The sequence below is a fragment of the Hyperolius riggenbachi genome, chromosome 10 (assembly GCF_040937935.1).
Source record: "Hyperolius riggenbachi isolate aHypRig1 chromosome 10, aHypRig1.pri, whole genome shotgun sequence".
In the NCBI taxonomy this organism is placed as follows: domain Eukaryota; kingdom Metazoa; phylum Chordata; class Amphibia; order Anura; family Hyperoliidae; genus Hyperolius; species Hyperolius riggenbachi.
The window spans coordinates 228,473,940-228,496,812 of NC_090655.1; the positions used below are offsets into that span (position 1 = coordinate 228,473,940).

The window sequence follows — 22,873 nt, forward strand, 5'->3', positions numbered from 1 at the left end:
AAATAGGACCGCATGGCAAAAAATAGGGCCTTTCTCATACAAATCTGCATCCAGCGAGAAAGGCTTAATTCGCCTGTTGCAACTTGGCATTCTATACTTAGCACCCACTGCATCATAGCACCCTGTACTTAGCACCCTATACCTGGCACCTGTTGCAACGTGGCACCCAATACTTACCACCTCCTGCATTGTAGCACCCTGTACTTAGCACCCTATACTTGGCATCTGTTGCAACTTGGCACTCTATACTTAGTTATCACTCACTGCAACTTTGCACCCTATACTTAGAACCCGGTAAGTGCCAAGGTGTCCGTTTAGTATTTTGGGTCTTTTTTTTTTGTTTGTTGTTTGTCTTCAAGGAGAGGGGGCACATTGCTGGCAACTTCATGCACCTTTAACTCTTCCCACAGTATATCATGGCCATGCCTTCTTTTTTGCAGTGATGCACATAGTGAGCCACATGTGATTTTGGGGTGTGGCTGGAGTTGTGGCAGGGACATGTCTGAGGGCTCTTTTACACAACATGCGATTCCAATTTCGATGCAATTTTACATGCGATTCTGATTTTTGATGTATCTAAAAAAAGACTTGCATGCTGCATTCTTCTTCTTGTGTTGCATCCAGTGAAAATTGCAAATCGGAAAGCGGAATTGCGGTTTGCAGTGTAGAAGTAGCCTTTTACCCCTTTCACACTGGGACATTTTTGTTACGTTGCATCGGAAATACCCGGTTTAACGCGATTACAACAGCGCTTAATTGGCGACCACCTGTGGCGACCGGAAGTCCTGTAAGTCTATGGCGCCGCAATTATTTTAAACTATTTGCCGTTTGCATTGCGCATGCGGGGAAGCGTATTTTGTCAATGCACTTCTGTGCTATTCGTATTTCCGCCAGAGGAAGTGAGCGCTAGAAAGCCTCACTTATGGCTTGGCTTGCAGCCAGATTAGAGATTACCACACATCGATGCGCAAATATCTAAAGGCTATTTTTAACGTTACGGTTCAATGCGATCATCCAATCACACTGCACCCATAAGGCTGGTTTCCAGTGTGGAATCGGCCGAGTGTCCCTTTTTCCTGGACACAAAAGTTAGAGGTATAACTGAGTTATCTGTAGTGATATCAAAACATGTATTAAAATAATCTGCATTGCCTTGTTTCCCCAAGTGAACTTTATTGCACACGTGTTTATTACACAGTAATAAATAGGATAATCAGATGCCAATTTTCCAACATGGTTGCAGATGTTATGGAGCTTGCATACCTCTCAACTTTTTGAGATGAGAAAGAGGGACCCTGCCACGCCCTCATCACACCCCTAGTCACGCATACCATAGAGATTTCATAAGAAAAATATGTTGTTATATAATTCAAACCACACTGGTCCTTTTTATCCTGGTTCATTTTCCTTCATATTAACATTTTAAAATTCGTAAGATATCAATTAATTTAAAGGATGGGAAAAAAGTTTAGTCAAACACATTTTTTTAGTAGAGAAATATATCTATTTACACAGAAAGAGGGACAAAGTCGGGAGAGAGGGACAAAGTCCAGAGAGAGGGACAGAAGGTCAGGGCTCCCAAAGAGGGACTGTCCCTCCAAAAGAGGGACAGTTGGGAGCTTGAAACTGAGCAAATCACAATAAGCAGCATTAGCATTTTTTTGGGCTCATTTTAAGCTGTATGCGTATTGCAACAGAGTCAGTAAATGTGCATGTCACTGCTAATAATGTTAACAATAATAAGGAATGGCTTTCCCTGTCATTTGTTTCACCCCATACCAAACACATGGTATCCGGAAGTGATGTAATATACAAACAGGAAGTTAGGGGTTAGAAGTGAAGTGTGAGGAAGTAGAGAGGAGACATTGCTGAAACTGGCAGAAGAGGAGGTAATAAGATAGTATAGATATGAATGTTTATAAATAAGCCATCCGCTGCGGCTATACACATTACAATTACATTATATTCCAGACCTGTTATCCCATATAGAGTTGGGATGTTGTTGGGAATTAGTTTGTATTCTTGGTATCCTATACTATGTTGTTATACTGAGAATATTCTTGTTTGTTTTTATTATTATTGTTTTACACCATGATATACTTTTGATGCCAAATTTGTGCCCAAATGTCACATGATAGTGGATATTCTTAAAGGGAACCTGAAGTAAGAGGGATATGGAGGCTGACATATTTATTTCCTTTTATAACAGTTGCCAGGCTGTCCTGTTAATCATCTGCCACTACTTTTAGCCATAGACCCTGAACAAGCATGCAGATCTGATGTTTGTGACTGAAGACTGACTAGATTAGCCGCATGCTTGTCTCAAGTTTGTTATTCAGACACTACTGATGCCAGGAAAATCACCAAACCTGCCAGGCAACTGGTATTGTTTAAAAGTGAATACATATAGCAGCCTTCTTCATGTGCAACTCAATGAAAGGTTTTTATGCCAATGTGTGCTGCCCTGTGTATAATCTGGCCTCCTCCATTCCTCCTCCTCTGTGCTCCCACCTACTCCATTCCTCCTCCTGCTCTGTTCCCCCACCTTCTCCATTCCTGCTCGCACCCTGTCCCTCCATCTTCTCCATTCCTGCTCCTGCCCTGTCCCTCCACCTTCTTTATTCCTGCTCCTGCCCCTGTCCCTTACCCTTCTTCATTCCTCTTGCCCTGTGGCCCCACGTTCTCCATTCCTTCTCCTGCTCTGTACCCCTATTTTTTCTACATTCCTCCTCCTGCCCTGTGCCCCCACCTTCTCCATTCCACCTCCTGCCCTGTTCCCCCACCTTTTCCATTCCTCCTCCTGCCCTGTGCTCCCACCTTCTCGATTCCTTCCCCTGCCCTTTTCCCCTACCTTCTCCATTCTTCCTCAGGCCTTGTGCCCCCACCTTCTATATTCCTGCTCCTGCTCTGTACCCCTATTTTCTCCATTCCTCCTCCTGCCCTGTGCCCCCACCTTCTCCATTCCTCTTGCCCTGTGGCCCCACCTTCTCCATTCCTTCTCCTGCTCTGTACCCCTATGTTCTCCATTCCTCCTCCTGCCCTGTGCCCCCACCTTCTCCATTCCACCTCCTGCCCTGTTCCCCCACTTTTTCCATTCCTCCTCCTGCCCTGTGCCCCCGCCTTCTCCATTCCTCTTGCCCTGTGGCCCCACCTTCTCCATTCCTTCTCCTGCTCTGTACCCCTATGTTCTCCATTCCTCCTCCTGCCCTGTGCCCCCACCTTCTCCATTCCACCTCCTGCCCTGTTCCCCCACCTTTTCCAATCCTCCTCCTGCCCTGTGTTCCTACCTTCTCCATTCCTTCCCCTGCCCTATTCCCCCACCTTCTCCATTTTTCCCCAGGCCTTGTGCCCCCACCTTCTCCATTCCTGCTCCCGCCCTGTCCCTCCACCTTCTCCATTCTTCCTCCTGCACTGTGCCCCCATTTTCTCCATTCCTGCTCCCGCCCTGTCCCTTCACCTTCTCCATTCCTCCTCTTGCCCTGTTTCCCCACCTTTTCCATTCTTCCTCCTGCCCTGTGCCTCCACCTTCTCCATTCCTGATCCCGCCCTGTGAGTACATTTGAAATCGGCGCCGGTAGACTTGGGCGCAGGATACAGCCGGTATATGGCTGATCCTGCTTCTGCACAAGTCCGGGCCGTTTTAATTACTATTCCCCCTCCAGGCCATCGTGGATAGTGGGGGAATGAAATAATTCGTCTTCCAGCGATTGCTGGAGGCCGAATTATTGTGTTTTTAAGCAACCTCAGCTCCGTCTTCTGACGGAGCCGACGTTACTCACTGAGCGCTGCAATAGGAATGATTCCTGTTGTAGTCTATGGAGGCGCGGGCTCCGCCCAAATCTAGCAGCGCTGAAAAGAACTGCTCCGCGCCCTGTCCCTCCACCTTCTCCATTCCTCCTCTTGCCCTGTTCCCCCACTGTCTCCATTCCTGCTCCCGCCCTGTCCCTCCACCTTCTCCATTCCTCCTCTTGCCCTGTTCCCCCACCTTCTCCATTCTTCATCCTGCCCTATGCCCCCACCTTCTCCATTCCTCCTCTTGCCCTGTGCCCACCACCATCTCCATTCCTGCTCCCGGCCTGTCCCTCCACCTTCGCCATTCCTCCTGTTGCCCTGTGCCCCCACTTTCTCCATTCGATTCCTTCTCCTGCCCTGTGCTTCCACCTTCTCCATTCCTCCTCCTGCTCTGTGCCCTCGACCTTTCCCATTTCTCCTCCTGCTCTGTGCCCCCACCTTTCCTATTCCTCCTCCTGCTCTGTGCCCCCACCTTTCCTATTCCCCCTCCTGCTCTGTGCCCCCACCTTTCCTATTCCTCCTCCTGCTCTGTGCCCCCACCTTTCCTATTCCTCCTCCTGCTCTGTGCCCTTAACTTTCCCATTCCTCCTCCTGCTCTGTGCCTCCCACCTTTCCCATTCCTCCTCCTGCTCGTTGCCCCTACTTTTCCCATTCCTCCTCCTGTTCTGTGCCCCCTACCTTTCCCATTCCTTCTCCTGCTCTGTGCTCCCCAGCTTTCCTATTCCTCCTCGTGCTCTTTGCCTCCACCTTCTCCATTCCTCTTCCTGCCCTCTGCCCTCCACCTTTTCCATTCCTCCTCCTGCTCTGTGCCCCCACCTTCTCCATTCTTCCTCCTGTCCTGTACCCCCACCTTCTACATTACTGCTCCTGCCCTCTGCCCTCCACCTTTTCCATTCCTCCTCCTGCTCTGTGCCCCCACCTTCTCCATTCCTCCTCCTGCTCTGTACCCCCACCTTCTACATTACTGCTCCTGCCCTGTGCCTCCACCTACTCCATTCCTCCTCCTGCTCTATGCTCCCACCTTCTCCTTTCCTCATTCTGCTTTGTGCCTCCCACTTTTTCCATTCCTCTTCCTGCTATGTTCTCCCAGCAACCCCATTCCCATTTCTAATTTGTTCCTGCTGTGGGCTTCCTAACTTGTACTTTCTTTTGATCTGTTCCTCTCCATCTTCTCCACCCCTCCTTCAGCACATGGAATGATTCCATGCACTAAAGGACTGGGCTACAGTTTTAGAACCCCGACTATCAGGAGTCAGGATGTGACTGTCTCCTTCCATGCAGGAGTGGCAATATTTAGAAGAACACAAAGATCTCTGCAAGGACGTCATGATGGAGAATCAGCTGTCCTCCACATCACTGGGTAAGAGGATAATTTTTTTTTTTGCAAAGGAGAGAGCAGTATGGAGGGACCATCTAGATCCCCCATCTTTTTATAAACACATATAAATTATGTACTCAGTCGTGTATGTTTCCTACAGATGGATCCAGTAACGTAAATCCACCAGAGACATGTACAGGTCCTCTTTATTCTCAGGATTTTACACAGGAGAATCACTGTGACTCCCACCATTATCAGGTAAGTGGAACTGAGGGCCTAAACCATATATAAACTTTTACATGCATATTATGATGTAGTTTGTGATCTAATTTCAGTAGAAGATAAAAATACTATGTTCACAATTAATTTTGATTTCAGTGTGAAGAACGAATCATTATTAAAGTTGAGGTTAAAGAGGAAGAAGAAGAAACAAATGTAAAAGGTGGCCAGCACTGTATGGAAGAGGGTGACATAAATAGGAAAGTCAAAGAGGAAGAAGAAGAGACATATATCATGGATGATCAACGATCTATGGAGGAGGGTGACTTGATGAGGAGAACTGTAGAGGGGCAACTGCTTCTACATATTGGCAATGGTAAGTTATAAACCTTTAAGGCAGGGGGGCTTCAGATTTGTATTTTTGATATATGAGAGTAACATGCATAATAACTGGAAGTGGAAAATGTGTAACATGATATCATCATATCAATAAATAAGGAGGATATACTGTGCACCATCTGAAACACCCATCTCCATTCCTCAGTATAACATCATAGTACCAACAAATGGGGAGGAGATACTGTACACCATATGAAAGGCCCATCTCCATCCCTCAGTATAATATCATGTTCCCAACAAATGAGGAGGAGATACTGTACACCATATGAAAGGCTCATCTCCATTCCTCAGTATAACAACATAGTACCAACAAATGAGGAGGAGATACTGTACACCATATGAAAGGCCCATCTCCATTCCTCAGTATAACATCATAGTACCAACAAATGGGGAGGAGATACTGTGCACCATATGAAAGGCCCATCTCCATCCCTCAGTATAATATCATGTTCCCAACAAATGAGGAGGAGATACTGTACACTATATGAAAGATCCATCTCCATTCCTCAGTATAACATCATAGTACCAACAAATGAGGAGGAGATGCTGTACACCATATGAAAGGCCCATCTCCATTCCTCAGTATAATATCATAGTACCAACAAATGAGGAGGAGATACTGTACACCATATGAAAGGCCCATCTCCATTCCTCAGTATAACAACATAGTACCAACAAATGAGGAGGAGATACTGTACACCATATGAAAGATCCATCTCCATTCCTCAGTATAACATCATGTTCCCAACAAATGAGGAGGAGATACTATACACCATATGAAAGGCCCATCTATATTCCTCAGTATAACATCATAGTACCAACAAATGAGGAGGAGATACCGTACACCATATGAAAGGCCCATCTCCATTCCTCAGTATAACATCATAGTACCAACACATGAGGAGGAGATACTATACACCATATGAAAGGCCCATCTATATTCCTCAGTATAACATCATAGTACCAACACATGAGGAGGAGATACCGTACACCATATGAAAGGCCCATCTCCATTCCTCAGTATAACATCATAGCACCAACAAATGAGGAGGAGATACTGTACACCATATGAAAGGCACATCTCCATTCCTCAGTATAACATCATAGTACCAACAAATGAGGAGGAGATACTGTACACCATATGAAAGGCCCATCTCCATTCCTCAGTATAACATCATGTTCCCAACACATGAGGAGGAGATACTGTACACCATATGAAAGGCCCATCTCCATTCCTCAGTATAACATAGCACCAACACATGAGGAGGAGATACTGTACAGCATATGAAAGGCCCATCTCCATTCCTCAGTATAACATCATAGTACCAACACATGAGGAGGAGATACTGTACACCATATGAAAGGCCCATCTCCATTCCTCAGTATAACATCATAGTACCAACAAATGAGGAGGAGATACTGTACACCATATGAAAGGCCCATCTCCATTCCTCAGTATAACATCATGTTCCCAACACATGAGGAGGAGATACTGTACACCATATGAAAGGCCCATCTCCATTCCTCAGTATAACATAGCACCAACACATGAGGAGGAGATACTGTACAGCATATGAAAGGCCCATCTCCATTCCTCAGTATAACATCATAGTACCAACACATGAGGAGGAGATACTGTACACCATATGAAAGGCCCATCTCCATTCCTCAGTATAACATCATAGTACCAACAAATGAGGAGGAGATACTGTACACCATATGAAAGGACCATCTCCATTCCTCAGTATAACATTATAGTACCAACAAATGAGGAGGAGATACTGTACACCATATGAAAGGCCCATCTCCATTCCTCAGTATAACATCATAGTACCAACAAATGAGGAGGAGATACTGTACACCATATGAAAGGTCCATCTCCATTCCTCAGTATAACATCATAGTACCAACAAATGAGGAGGAGATACTGTACACCATATGAAAGGCCCATCTCCATTCCTCAGTATAACATCATAGTACCAACACATGAGGAGGAGATACTGTACACCATATGAAAGGCTCATCTCCATTCCTCAGTATAACATCATAGTACTAACAAATGAGGAGGAGATACTGTACACCATATGAAAGGCCCATCTCCATTCCTCAGTATAACATCATAGTACCAACAAATGAGGAGGAGATACTGTACACCATATGAAAGGCTCATCTCCATTCCTCAGTATAACATCATAGCACCAACAAATGAGGAGGAGATACTGTACACCATATGAAAGGCTCATCTCCATTCCTCAGTATAACATCATAGTACCAACAAATGAGGAGGAGATACTGTACACCATATGAAAGGCTCATCTCCATTCCTCAGTATAACATCATAGTACCAACAAATGAGGAGGGGATACTGTACACCATATGAAAGGCCCATCTCCATTCCTCAGTATAACATCATAGTACCAACACATGAGGGGGAGATACTGTACACCATATGAAAGGCCCATCTACATTCCTCAGTGTAACTTCATAATAGCAACAAACGAGGAGCCAGTTATGTATTTTGGTGAATTTAGGGTAAACAGTCATGATTTCTGACTACAGATCATGAAAAATATATGTGCTTTAAAATGTAATATTTCTGTCCTAACAGATGGACACTATGTTTGGAATTCCTCAGAGGGACATCTTATTTCTCCTGCAGATAATAATACAGGAGACAATGGGGACACACGATATTCTCTTGTTTCTCAGCGTACTTACCGCAGTGTTAACCATGTAGATGAATCAGTGGAGCTCTCCAACTGCCCAGAACATTCTTATAAATCCCATATTGTTAGCCCAAGTATCACTTCCATTGTCCATAGTGAAGATCAGCCAAATGACCCGTCTGATTCAGAGGCATTGTTCATTAAAACATGTCCTGTTAAAAATAGAGAGGATGAGGAAATGCAAAATTATGATAGTGATAATTGTGCAAAAGAAGGCTCATTTCTTGATTTAGATCAAAAAGTTGATAAAGGCAGGGGTCCTTTCACATGTTCTGTGTGTGGGAAATGTTACTCTTGGACAGCTGATTTTCTTTTGCATCAGAGAAGTCACACTGGCGAGCTTCCTTTTGCATGTTCAGAGTGTGGGAAAGGTTTCACTCAAAAAGGAGACCTCCATAGGCATCAGAGGAGTCACAGTGGCGAACGGCCTTTTCCCTGCTTAGAGTGTGGGAGATGCTTCTCTCAGAAACAAGGCCTTCTTAGACATTGCAGAATTCATACAGGTGAGCGTCCTTTTTCATGTTCAGACGGTGGGAAGAGTTTCAGTCAGGAAGGAGGCCTTCTTAGACACCAAAGAAGTCACACAGGTCAGTATCCATTTTCATGTTCAGTCTGTGGGAAATGCTTCATTCAAAAACAGGATTTCCTTATACACTACAGAGTTCACACAGGGGAGCGACCCTTTTCTTGTTCAGAGTGTGGGAAATGTTTCACTGGCAAAAGGGCCCTTCTTTTACACCAGAGAACTCACACGGGTGAACGTCCATTTTTATGTTTGGAATGTGGGAAGAGTTTTATTCAGAAAGCAGATCTCCGTGTACATCAGAAAAGTCACAGTGGCGAGCGGCCTTTTCCATGTTCAGAGTGTGGGAAATGTTTCACTCAGAAACGTGACCTTCTTAGACATTGCAGGATTCACACTGGGGAGCGTCCCTATTCTTGTGCAGAGTGTGGGAAGAGTTTTAGTCAGAAAGGAGGACTTTTAAGGCACCAAAGAAGTCACACAGGTGAGTATCCCTTTTCGTGTTCCGCCTGTGGGAAATGTTTCATTCAGAAACAAGACCTCCTTACACACTACAGGATTCACACTGGCGAGCGGCCTTTTTCTTGTCCAGAGTGTGGGAAATGTTTTACACAGAGAGGAACTCTTATTGCGCATCAGCGAAAACACTCACATCCTGATGCAGATGAGAGTTGAATTTGATGCCCTTTTCAGCAACTGCCTGCAGCATAGATTCCCTGAGCAGTAGGCTACCTCTTTCTTTACTCTGTACTCTGTCCCAGGTACTCTGACCACAGTCATGATGTGAAGACAAGCAGCAGAAGTAGCCACCCAGTGCACAGACACTACAATGCTATATTTTACATGGCCACATTGCTTATAAAAATGAATTGCATGAGTTTTGTTTGACAAAATAGCCACTTGTTAAAGTGCACTTGTGGTGAACCTTGGGTTAAATTAGTCATACTTGTCTAAGAAGAGGGAAGCCTCTGGATCCCATAGTGGCTTTCCATGTCATCCTCCACCCCCCCATCGCCATGCATAGACCCTCTGAAGAAAACCAACAAGGGCTTGTCGGTAAGAAGCTAGGGGCCCAGCTCCTCTTAAGGCATGAGTGACTCTGTGCTGCTATGCAGGCCAGGCGTGCTCGCACAGGTGCAGCATGGGCGCCCTCTTGCCAGAAGAGGACCGCGGCCCCAATATTCCTGAGAGTCCAGACATGGAGAACACAGACAGCCTCTACAGAAGTGCCACTCCAACTGTGACAAAACTACAAATCCCATCATGCCTCTGCTTAAGCTGGCCACTAACTATCCAATTTCTAGCAAAAAAATCGTTAGAGCGATCAGAAATTCTGATCGGACGAAAAATCATTCACTACACCATCAACTAACCAATCTTTGCTTCCTATCTATCACGACCACCAAGAAAATCCAAATTTTCGTTCGACGAAAATTCATTCGGGCGACATTTTTTTCACTCGTTCATAATCGATTGTGTCCACCAATGGAGATTATTTACAACCAATCCGACCAGAATTTCTGATCGCTCAAACGATTTTTCGCTAGAAATTGGACCGTTAGTGGCCAGCTTAAGAGCTGTCAGAGTCTTGCAATGCCTCATGGGACTTTTAGTTCCACCACAGCTGGAGTGCCAAGGTTAGCCATCACTGCTCTACAGAATCCAGAGGCTTATCTCTTCTTAGGTAAGTATGTGGGTTTTTTTTTTTACACGAGGTTCGTCTTGGATCCCCTATAACCTTCCAGATGTTACACCTTTTTTACCACCTCCATGTAGTATGAGGGCTAACAGATATTGAATACTATGAGCAGATTGTGTAGGTAAACTCTTACACTACATGGAGGTGGTAAAGTTGGTCAATGACTGGACAAGCAAGTGTGTTCTGGGCTTGAAGGATACCCAATATGAAATAAAAAAAAAGTTTTTTACATACCTGGGGCTTCCTTGGGCCCCCTCCAGGCTGATTGGTCCCTCAGCATCATCCTCCGCCTGGATCCTACACGGTAACGGCGCCAGTCGGCGCCCCGTGCGCTCTCCCACTGCCAGGAGTGTTCTGTGCAGTAGCACTGCGCAGACACAGAACTCTCCTGGCAATAAGAGCACGATGCGCCGCGCATGTACAGTATGCCCTGACTGGTGAAGTTAGCAGGCTGCCTAGTGGAGGATCCAGGTGGAAGGGGCTAAAGGAAGCCCCAGGTATATATAAAACTTTTTTTTATTTTGTCTCAGGTTTACTTTGATGCTGCCCTATTTTAGCCTACAGTAGTTTTTCTCCAAACAGTAGTGTCTAGGGCGCACACACACATATAATTTTAATTTGCCAGTTTTACCACTTCCATGCAGTATGAGAGGTTACCATGTATCGCAAGAAGGAACGGCACAACACTGCAGTAAAAATAGCTATTAATGTTTATTCAAAACTCGACTGTGACGGGAACAATGGCAACAGCGACAGGCCCTGCTGTTTTGGAATGTATCCTTTATCAAGCTGCTCAAGTATGACATTTATCATACTACATGGAGGTGGGAAAATTGGTCAGTGATTGGCCAATCATAATTGATAGTGTGTACCAGACTTTAGAGGCAGAGGATTAGCAGGATACCAGGAAAATTGCATTGTTTAAAAGGAAATAAATGTCAACTTCCTTATTCCTCAATTCATAATTTAAAAGTGATCTTTTAATGTAGATTATAGCAAAGGAAAACATGTTTGAAAATGAATTGATATAGCTTGGGATGGTTCATAAGATGGTAATATTTTTGAGTTGATGGAAAATTTATGGTAACTTTCTTATTAATTGCATCTCATTTGATCCCAGCAAACTTCAGTTATCCTGTGTGTGAGATTTAGGCCTCTTTTCCACGGACTGTTGATAGGCAGTAAAATGCCTCTCAAACTCTCCCAACTGCTCACTGCTGCCTGGTAACTGCTTGTTGCTGCCAGATAACTGCTCACTGCTGCCTGGTAACTGCCTGCTGAACACACAGCTCAACAGTCAGTGGCAGTTGATAGACAGTGAAATGCCTCTCAAACTCTCACAACTGCTTGGTGCTGCCTTGAAACTGCTCACTGCTGCCTGGTAACTGCTCACTGACACCTGGTAAATGCTTGCCTCCACACAGATTAACCACCCCTGAAAATGAGCCCTTAGTGCCCGTTTCTACTAGGAACGGTGCGGTGTGGCTACATAGCCACATCTCACCGCAGGTTTCCTGAAACACATGGATGGCTATGGAAGAGTTTCCACTGCGTGCATGTTGTGCGGAGCGATCCGAGAATCTGCAGCTAGCTGCAGATTCTCACATGGCCGCCTCCGCCCGCAGCTGCGTCCCATTTCTTCAATACACTTCCGCATCGGGTGATGCGGAAGTGACGCGGGTGGCGGCGGAAGTGATGCGATGCGGCTACGTAGCCGCATTCGCATCACTTTGCAGTGGAAAACGGCCCTCAGGCCTCTTTTCAACGGACAGCTGAACTGTGTGTTCAACAAGCAGTTACCAGGCAGTAGTGAGCAGTTACCAGACAGCAGCAAGCAGTTGTGAGAGTCTGAGAGGCGTTTCACTGCCTATTATCAACAGTCCGTGAAAAAGAGGCCTCTTTTCCACGGACAGTTGATAGGCAGTGAAATGCCTCTCAAACTCTCACAACTGCTTGCTGCTGTCTGGTAACTGCTCACTACTGCCTGGTAACTGCTCACTGCTGCCTAATAACTGCTTGCTGAGCACACAGTTCAACAGTCCGTGGAAAAGAGGCCTTACTCACACAGACATGGCTGCAACTTATTTGTACAATCCCAAGATGTGTAAATTTGCATCAGCTTGTAATCAGTATCTTTTTTGACCATCCCTAATGGCCATAAAGTTTGATTTTTTTTTTTTAATTTTATTCTTACTTTGTTACTTTTGTATGTTTTTATTATGTATTTTTGTGGGTGGTTGTTATATTGCATAAAAATAATTCCTTAATTTTGTTTTTATAATAGATGTAAAATATAAGTAAAATCGAAAGCCATACTGGCTATGGTTCAATACACTTTATTTATTTGATATGTATATTGTATTCTATTTGTACTGCTTTATGTTTTTTAATAAAGTATCTGGAAAATAAAAAAACTTGGAAAAGACCGATTCTGTGTTCTCCTTTTGTGCCTGAATTCTGTTATTATTCTGCTGTGGCGTCGTTCACAGTGGTGCGTTGCAGCATAACAGACGCATTGTAATATGGCTTGCCACACAGCAATCCACCTATACTGCCATTCACAGCGCGGCGGTAGCATTACAATGGCATGCAGTGCATTACCACAAAACTTACCCGGGAACAGGTACAGTGTTGCATACATTTCAGTGAATGTATGCATCACTATATGTAACACAACATGGCCATGATGTGCAGTAGGACTTTTTCATTGCATGGCGTTGACATTATACAGGGAACACAGCGCAATGTCCCACTGTGAACGTGGCCTGGGTCCTGTGAGAAATAAACACACAAATCCCTTCAAGGTGGAGTCCCCAGTGGTCCTAAAAAGGCGGTTACAGTCTCCTCAGCAAATAGATTTCTTCTGTAGCAATTTGACAGATCATTCTTAAGATAGCCATACACCTAACGATGATGGGCAGATTTGATCAATCTCTCTTTCTAATCGAATCTGATTAGAGAAAGATCTGTCGGCAGCCCATACACCGCAGGACGATTTCCGACAAATTTCAGCATGAAATCTCTCGGGAATCGGCTGAACCTGCCGTGTCCACCATCTCGCCAATGTTCCCAGGTGTGAAAAATTTGCGTTTATACATTACCTGTCCTGTTTCGCGGTGCCCGTCTTTCCACTGCTCTTCTATTAGCTGCGTACATGCTGCCTGCATGGCTCGTGTGACGTCACAGACAGGCATGGTGACACAGGACAGGTAATGTATAAATAGATACTTGCAGCACATTTATACATTGCAGGAACAGTGCCCGAGGGTTTTGTCATGTTCATCGTTCATGCCGATATCGCTCGCTGTTACCGCCGCCCACCCGATCAAGCAAGTTGGCCCTACATCTTGCAGCATGTCCAATCGATATGTGCAACCAATTTTGGCCCGAATTGGGCATGCACTTTGCGGCACCGATTTTCATCTGATTCCATATATAATAATCGAATCAGATAGTCGATCCAAGTCGCCTGATGTATACCTATATTCAGTACCCATTGTTTGTGGGAGAAAAACACACACACACGCACACTCACACTCACACTCACACACTCTCACACACACACACTCTCACACACTCTCAGGACCCATTCATACCTGGGTGGTTAGCGGGCAATTCCTGCAAATCGCCAAAGCACTAGCACTTTTTAAAGCACTAGTGCTATCCTAACCTATGGCAGTGATCTCACTGGCACGATCGTAGGCGTTTTGTGATTAGCGTCAATCGCAAAATGCTTTACCTGCAGCATTTTTGCTGTGATTTTGGAGCTATCGTGGTACAGTAATTAATAAAGCACTGGTCACAATCGCTCTGGATCGCGGAAGTGTACAGTGATTTAACCATGCTAATCGTGGTAAAATCAACCGTGCAAAACGCTAACGGGCCCTCAAGATCAGTTCAGGCAAGGATAATTTTATGTCATTATGTAGTCTAGGTAGGTGGCGTAAAGTGAAGCAGGCATCTGCTGTTAGCAGCTGCAGACAGATTTATAGGACACCTGATGTGAGAGGAATATGGAGGCTGCCAAATGTATTTCCTTTTAAACAACATCAGTTGTCTGGCAGCCCTGCTGATCTTTCTGGCGTCAGTAGTGTCTGGATTACCCACCTGAAACAAGCATGTGGCAAATGCAGTCAGACTTCAGTCAGAAACTGTGGCTTAAAGGGAACCTTAACTGAGGCCTGGTGCACACCAGAGGAGTTTTTCTGAGCATTTTGAGTTTTTAAATCTGCTGCTAATGTTATCCTATGTGTCTGTGCACACTGGAGCAATGAGGTTTTGTAAAAAAAAACCATAGCATTACATTGGGAAGAGCTTTTGAAACCTCTAAAAGCTCTTCCCAATGTAATGCTATGTTTTTTTTTTTACAAAACCTCATTGCTCCAGTGTGCACAGACACATAGGATAACATTAGCAGCAGATTTAAAAACTCAAAATGCTCAGAAAAACTCCTCTGGTGTGCACCAGGCCAGAGAGTGATATGGATGTTTCCTGTTAAACAATACCAGTTGCCTGGCAGTGCAGCTGATCTCTGTGACTGCAATAGTGGCTGAATCACACCCTGAAACAAGCATGCAGCTAATCCAGTCTGACTTCAGTCAGAGCACCAGATCTGCAAGCTTGTTCAGGGGCTGTGGCTGAAAGTATTAGAGACACAGGATCAGCAGGCGATTCCGGCAACTGGTATTATTTTAAAAGGAAAAATCCATATCCTTCTCAGTTTAGGTTCCCTTTAAAGTAAACCAGAGATGGTACACTAGGCTTAAATTGTACTTACCCGGGGCTTCCTCCAGCCCCATGAGCAGTGCTGAGTCCTTTACCGTCTTCCTTGGCCCCTTCAGTCTCGGCCTTGTGCGCATGCACGGCTCGGTCATGCGCACACAGTGCTCTCCCGTCCTCTGGAGCATTCCACGTCTGCTCAGTACTACTGCACAGGCACAGAACACTCCATTGGACAGAACCGCGGTGGGGGCGCGTGCACGGCTGAGCTACTCATGCACAAAAGACCCCGACTGGCGGCAACTGACTGGATTACCGGCAGTTGTAGCGCCAGAATGGTGGGGCCGAGGAGGACGGTGAGGGACTCAGTGCTGCTCATGGGGCTGGAGGAAGCCACGGGTAAGTATAAATAAAGCTTAGTGTACCATCGCTGGTACATTTTAAAGTATTATAGACAGAAGATCAGCAGAAAAGGCAGGCAATGTGCATTGTTTAAAAGGAAATAAATATGTCAGCCTCCATATTCCATATCACTTCAGTGGCAATTCAGTTTTTCTCCTAATGTTTTCTCTCAGGTGATATTTTCACACCTTATCATTAAAATGGCTTTTAGGCCACCAGCAAGAAAGAAAATACTCTAATTTTGACAATTTCACCTACTTTTTAGTACTATTACAATTGTACAGTGCTACAAAGTTATTTAAACAGAAGATGGAAAACTATCTCCTAGGAGAAAACGTATGCTAGGAATACACCCAGAGTTTTTTTGGCAGATATATGGCTCGATAGATAATTTCCGACAGATCTCATCTGATTTATATCTTTTTCTGATCTATTTTCTCATAGAAGTGAATGAAAAATGATCGGAAAATCGATCAGCCAGTAAATCTGCCAGAAAACTCATTGTGTATTCCCAATATAGAAAAATACTTCTCCTAAATACGTCAGATTTCTCTAGGGGATGCTACAAACTCCTGATTGGCAACCAGGGGCGCCTCTAGCCCTTTTGTCACTCCAGGTGAGAAAACCTGTGGCGCCCCACCCCCATGAAAATAACCGTAATGCAGCAATGTTTCACCAGAAAATAATTGTTATACGACAGTGTTTCACCAGAAATTACACTTACTGCAGAAGCGTTTCACCAGAAAATACATGTAAGAAAGAAAATACATGTAAGGAAGAAGGCGGACCTAGGGAGGCACAGGGGAACAGAAGGAGGCACGAGGGTCAGAAGAAGTCAATGGAGGACAGAAGGAGGCACGAGGGGACAGAAAGAAGCACACAGGGGGACATAATGAGGCACAATGGGGAACAAAAGGATGCACAATGGGGGCAGAATGAGACACAAAGGAGGACAGAGGGAGGAACACAGAGGGGCAGCGGGAGGTACAGGGGGACAGGAGAAGGCATGAGGGCCAGAAGGAGGCACAAAAGAGGACAGAAGGAGGGACTGAAGGAGGCACACAGGAGACAAAAAGTGGGGCAGAAAGAGACACAGGAGGAGAGTGGAAGAAGGCAGAAGTGGGGCAGGAGGCAGCACAATGGGGACAGATTGAGGCACAAAGGGGGACAAAAGAAGGCATAGGAGGAAAGAAGGAGGCACAGGGGACAGAAAGAAGCACAATGGGGGAAAAAAAAGCACAAAGGGGGGGGGGGCAAAAGGAAGCACAGGGAGACAGTAGGAGGCATAAAGGGGGACAGAAGGAGTCACAGGGGACTGAAGGAGGCACAGGGGACAGAAGGAGGCACAATGGGGGGCAAAAGGAAGCAGGGGGAGACAGTAGGAGGCACAAAGGGGTACAGATGTATGCACAAAGGGGGACAGGAGGCACAAAAGGGGGACAGAAGATGGCAGAGGGGTTGTAAGGAGGCACAGGGGGATAGAAAGAGTCACAGGGAGATAGAAGGCACAAATGGGGCACAGAAGGAGGCGCAGGGGACAGAGGTGGCACATGGGGACTGAAGAGGCACATGGAGACAGAAGGGCCACAAAGGGAGACTGAAGGAGGCACAAGAGGACAGAAGGAGTCAGAGTGTAACTGAAGGAGGAACAGGGGGCAGAGGTAGCACAAGGGGACAAATAAAGGTAAAGGGACATAAGGAGGCACAAGGGGACAGAATGAGGCAGAGGTGGCACAGGGGGGCTGAAGGAGGCACAAGGAGACAAAAGGAGACACAAAAGGGACAGAAGGAGGCACAAACTGGGAAAGAACAATGCACAAGGCACAGAGGTGGCAACTGCGTCCAAATTACGTCAAGTAGATGTAGCAGAAGCAAGTAATAGAACACCCATGGGGGCAGGGCTTAGTCCTGGGGTGGGGCATAATTTGAAGGGGCGGGGCTTAATCCAGCAACACGGCACCCCCCAGGACCAATGGCATTCCAGGCAGTGGCCTGTACTGCCTATGCCTAGAGGCTCCCCTGTTGGCAACAAACCGGATTGTCCAGTGAGCAGAAATTATTAATACACAGGGTGGGTTCAGTAGAGCGCTTGTTCAGTAGAACGAAGTGCTCTTTAAACTACCTGAGCCGAGCGTATTCTATCTGCGCAAGCTATGGCTGCATAGCGTGCACAGGGATGTTAACACTCTCTGCTGTCATTAAGCTGCACTGCTGTAGCAGTGCAGCTTATGCGCTGCTGTAGCAGTGCAGCTTAGTGAATCAACTTTATTGATCTGTTTCGCATCAACACTGGACAAGGTCAGGACTTGATTCTTTGGGCGACACTTCAGGGACAAGTGTTGTACAGTCAGATTATTTTACGAAACAATGCTTTACATATACAATGTTTTATTGCATCTCATTTATCTGTTTTGCAAACTAATTATTTTTGAGAGGAGGCCTATATCCAATGTTTAAGTTTTGTTTTGGGGACTATGGCACTGATTTCTAGCTACACTCCTGCTGTGCTCTTGTACATTATTCGCCACCACCCCCAAACCATCATGACAGCAGCTGCTATTCACTGAACTGCACAGTTATCCCCTCATTGCTGCCCTGGCTTCCCCAGATTTTCTGGAATCTTCTCAACACCTCTGGTCAAAGGGAGTTTTTTTTTTTTTTTTTTAATCACAGAGTGATTAGGTTTTGAACAGTGATAATTAAAGCGGACCTGAACTTAGAACTTCCTATCTATTCTAAAAGATATGCAACGGCATACCAACCTTTAAAGAAAAACATTTCTTTGTTACAGCTGAAATAAATCCTGCAATAAACCTGCAGCGTGTATACTTCCTGCTTTCATGGAAGCAGACATATTGTTAACATCCTGTGCTTTTCAACTAGCCTCTCTGCTGTGGCAGTCAGCTGACACAGCTGAGGGATCAAATTGCAACTTGTGATTAGACACAGATGAGGGGGAATTAGACAGGCTAAACTTTCTAAATACATACAGGGTGCATTTCTCTATGTTTTCCTTCTGTCCTGTGCAACAGTTCAGGTCCACTTTAATGGACAGCGGATAACTATACAAGCCAACAGATATCAATAATTAACCTTCAAAATCGAATTAAAGCGGAACTGTAATTCCACAAAAAAATAAACAGTTTCACTTACCTGGGGCTTCCCCAAGACCCCAGCAGCCGTCCTGTCCCGCGCCGGTCCTGCACGATCTTCCACTCTCCCGCCGCGGTGCAGCTTCGTTACCGTTGACTTACAAGTCGACGGCAACTGCGCCTGCGCGCCTCGGGCTACACAAAGCTTTCTTCGCGCTCCAGCCCACAATAGCATATTGTGCTAGTAGCGCAGGACACTCTAGCGGGTGGGAACGCGAACAAAGTTACGCGTAGCCCTGGATGCGCAGGGGCAGGTGCTGTTGACTTACAAGTCGATGGTAACAAAACTGCACGGCGGAGGGAGAACAGAGGATCGTGCAGGACCGGCACGGGACAGGACGGCTGCTGGGGGCTTGGAAAAGCCCCCCGGTTTGTTTTCAGCAAATTTACAGTTCTGCTTTAATCCTATGAAAGTCCTATGCCTGAAGAGGGGCTCAGTCTACAACAATAAAAATTGAAAGCATTATACACACGCACTAGATGGTCCTCATCAGAGAGGCATTCAGATGAAATGGAGCCCAAGGCAAGGTAGTAGATTTGCCTCCCCTGACATTTTTATTGGTAAGCTGAGGTGAGAGAAGGGTCAAAGAAGATGGCAGCCAAGACCTTTGACACTCACTGGGCCCCAGGCACATGCCTACGTTGCCTTGTGGATAATCCTGCTCTGGTCCTCATTCAATAATGCCAGTTGGTGCTACCTCTGCCAAGAATCTTGCATGTGTGCAATGGCCCCAATAAATCAATGAGTAAATCATTTTGACCGAGCGCTGGCTGAGCCCATTGTTCTCCTCCCTACTCCTCCTGCTCTGTCATGTACTGCGCTATCATCACACCTCCCCCATCCATGACAATAAAACTGAAAATTGTATACTTACCTAATAGTAATTTTCCTTTCCTGATGCATCCATGGCAGCACCTATGAGCTGCCATGGAGGTATGAGGAAAACATGTTGCTAGGATGCATGCTAGCAACACGTCTTTACGGAACTTGGCCCCATGCTGTAGCCTAAGGAATTGTCCCTATGTGCACCAACATGACCACCATTTCAATGGATTTCCAGCTGAAATTGAAACTCTGGACAGAAAGATCTTCATTGTAAGGGTGCAGGCCAGGAGCACAGTGGTAAATTTCTGGCCGATCAGTGGAACATAGTAAGTTTCCCCCCATCTAAAATAGTGCCCCACCGGGCCCATCCCACCAGCTTGCCTGTTCCCTGTGACCCGGCAGCATATACATTACGTGACTACATAACAACATACATGCCATAGGGTGACAAGGGACAGGACAGTGACACAGGAAGAGGGCGTCAGAGGACAGGGAAGTGTGCTCCATTGCCAACACTCTGCAGGAGCCCCAGGGAGAGCACTAGATGGGAGGAGACCTGGGAACTGTCATTTGGCCCTGCACAGTGGCGGTTCCATAGATTTGAAATCTATTCAAAATTAATTCTGCAGTGTGTGTGTATGGCAGTAAAAGATTTCTGATCAGCTTTCAATCACAGAGGACTCTATATTGGTCGAATCCATACCTCCCAACTTTTTGAGATCAGAAAGAGGGACACTTAAGCCACACCTCTAACCTGACACACCCCTAATCATGCACACTATAAAGGTTTCATGAGAAAAATATGTTGTTTTATAAATCAAACCACATTGGTCCTTTCTATCTTGGTCTATTTTCCTTCATATTAACATTTGAAAATGAGGGATATATCAATTTAAAGGATGGGAATGAAGTTTAGAGTTAAATACATTTTTCCATAGAAAAATACATATATAAACTAAATCTGTACATGAGTCCTGAAAGAGGGACAAATGAGGAAGACTGAGGGACAAAGGGACAGGGTTCCCAAAGAGGGACTGTCCCTCCAAAAGAGGGACAGTTTGGAGCTATGGTCGAATCTGGTGGCCATCGCATCCATACCTCCCAACTTTTTGAAATGAGAAAAAGGGACACTTAAGCCATACCCCTGCCACACCCCTGGCCACGCCCTCACCACGCCTCTATTCACGCACACCATAAAGATTTCATAAGAAACATATGATGTTTTATAATTCAAACCACACTTTTTCTTTCTATCCTGGTTCATTTTCCTTCATATTAACATTTTAAAATTAGTAATATATCAATTTAACCACTTGAGGACCACAGTCTTTCTACTTCTTAAGGACCAGGCACTTTTTTTCCATTCAGACCACTGCAGCTTTCACGGTTTATTGCTCGCTCATACAACCTACCACCTAAATGAATTTTGGCTCCTTTTCTTCTCACTAATAAAGCTTTCTTTTGGTGCTATTTGATTGCTCCTGCGATTTTTACTTTTTATTATATTCATCAAAAAAGACATGAATTTTGGCAAAAAAATGATTTTTTTAACTTTCTGTGCTGACATTATTCAAATAAAGTAAAATTTCTGTATACATGCAGTGCGAAAAATGTGGACAAACATGTTTTTGATTAAAAAAAAAACATTCAGTGTATATTTATTGGTTTGGGTAAAAGTTATAGCGTTTACAAACTATGGTGCAAAAAGTGAATTTTCCAATTTTCAAGCATCTATGACTTTTCTGACCCCCTGTCATGTTTCATGAGGGGCTAGAATTCCAGGATAGTATAAATACCCCCCAAATGACCCCATTTTGGAAAGAAGACATCCCAAAGTATTCACTGAAAGGCATAGTGAGTTCATAGAAGATATTATTTTTTGTCACAAGTAAGCGGAAAATGACACTTTGTGACAAAAAAAAAAAAAAGTTTCCATTTCTGCTAACTTGCGACAAAAAAAAAATGAAATCTGCCACGGACTCACCATGCCCCTCTCTGAATACCTTGAAGTGTCTACTTTCCAAAATGGGGTCATTAGCGGGGTGTGTTCACTGTCCTGGCATTTTGGGGGGTGCTAAATTGTAAGCACCCCTGTAAAGCCTAAAGGTGCTCATTGGACTTTGGACCCCTTAGCGCAGTTAGGCTGCAAAAAAGTGCCACACATGTGGTATTGCCATACTCAGTAGAAGTACTATAATGTGTTTTGGGGTGTATTTTTACACATACCCATGCTGGGTGGGAGAAATATCTCTGTGAATGACAATGTCTTCATTTTTTTTACACACAATTGTCCATTTACAGAGTTATTTCTCCCACCCAGCATGGGTATGTGTAAAAATACACCACAAAACACATTATACTACTTCTCCTGAGTACGGCGATACCACATGTGTGGCACTTTTTTGCACCCTAACTGCGCTAAAGGGCCCAAAGTCCAATGAGTACCTTTAGGATTTCACAGGTCATTTTGCGACATTTGGTTTCAAGACTACTCCTCATGGTTTAGGGCCCCTAAAATGCCAGGGCAGTATAGGAACCCCACAAATGACCCCATTTTAGAAAGAAGACACCCCAAGGTATTCCGTTAGGAGTATGGTGAGTTCATAGAAGATTTTATTTTTTGTCACAAGTTAGCGGAACATGACACTTTGTGAAAAAAAACAATTAAAATCAATTTCCGCTAACTTGTGACAAAAAAATAAAAACTTCTATGAACTCACCATACTCCTAACGGAATACCTTTGGGTGTCTTCTTTCTAAAATGGGGTCATTTGTGGGGTTCCTATACTGCCCTGGCATTTTAGGGGCCCTAAACCATGAGGAGTAGTCTGGAAATCAAATTCCGCAAAATGACCTGTGAAATCCTAAAGGTACTCATTGGACTTTGGGCCCCTTAGCGCACTTAGGGTGTAAAAAAGTGCCACACATGTGGTACTGCCGTACTCAGAAGAAGAAGTATAATGTGTTTTGGGGTGTATTTTAACACATACCCATGCTGGGTGGTAGAAATATCTCTGTACATGACAATTGTTTGATTTTTTTTACACACAATTGTCCATTTACAGAGAGATTTCTCCCACCCAGCATGGGTATGTGTA

General features: G+C 44.9%; 1 protein-coding gene across 1 annotated transcript in view; it reads left to right on the plus strand.

Annotated features, from left to right (window-relative positions):
* The first annotated feature begins 1,843 nt into the window (after nt 1-1,843).
* Nucleotides 1,844-22,873, plus strand: part of LOC137534711 (zinc finger protein 271-like) — a 43,619-nt gene continuing 22,589 nt past the window's right edge. Inside the window, exons 1-5 of the mRNA XM_068256328.1 lie at nt 1,844-1,889; nt 4,981-5,152; nt 5,271-5,368; nt 5,489-5,705; nt 8,337-9,581. Of these exons, the coding sequence (XP_068112429.1) occupies nt 5,068-5,152; nt 5,271-5,368; nt 5,489-5,705; nt 8,337-9,581 (1,645 nt within the window). The 5' untranslated portion in view covers nt 1,844-1,889; nt 4,981-5,067. The remainder of the gene's footprint in view (nt 1,890-4,980; nt 5,153-5,270; nt 5,369-5,488; nt 5,706-8,336; nt 9,582-22,873) is intronic.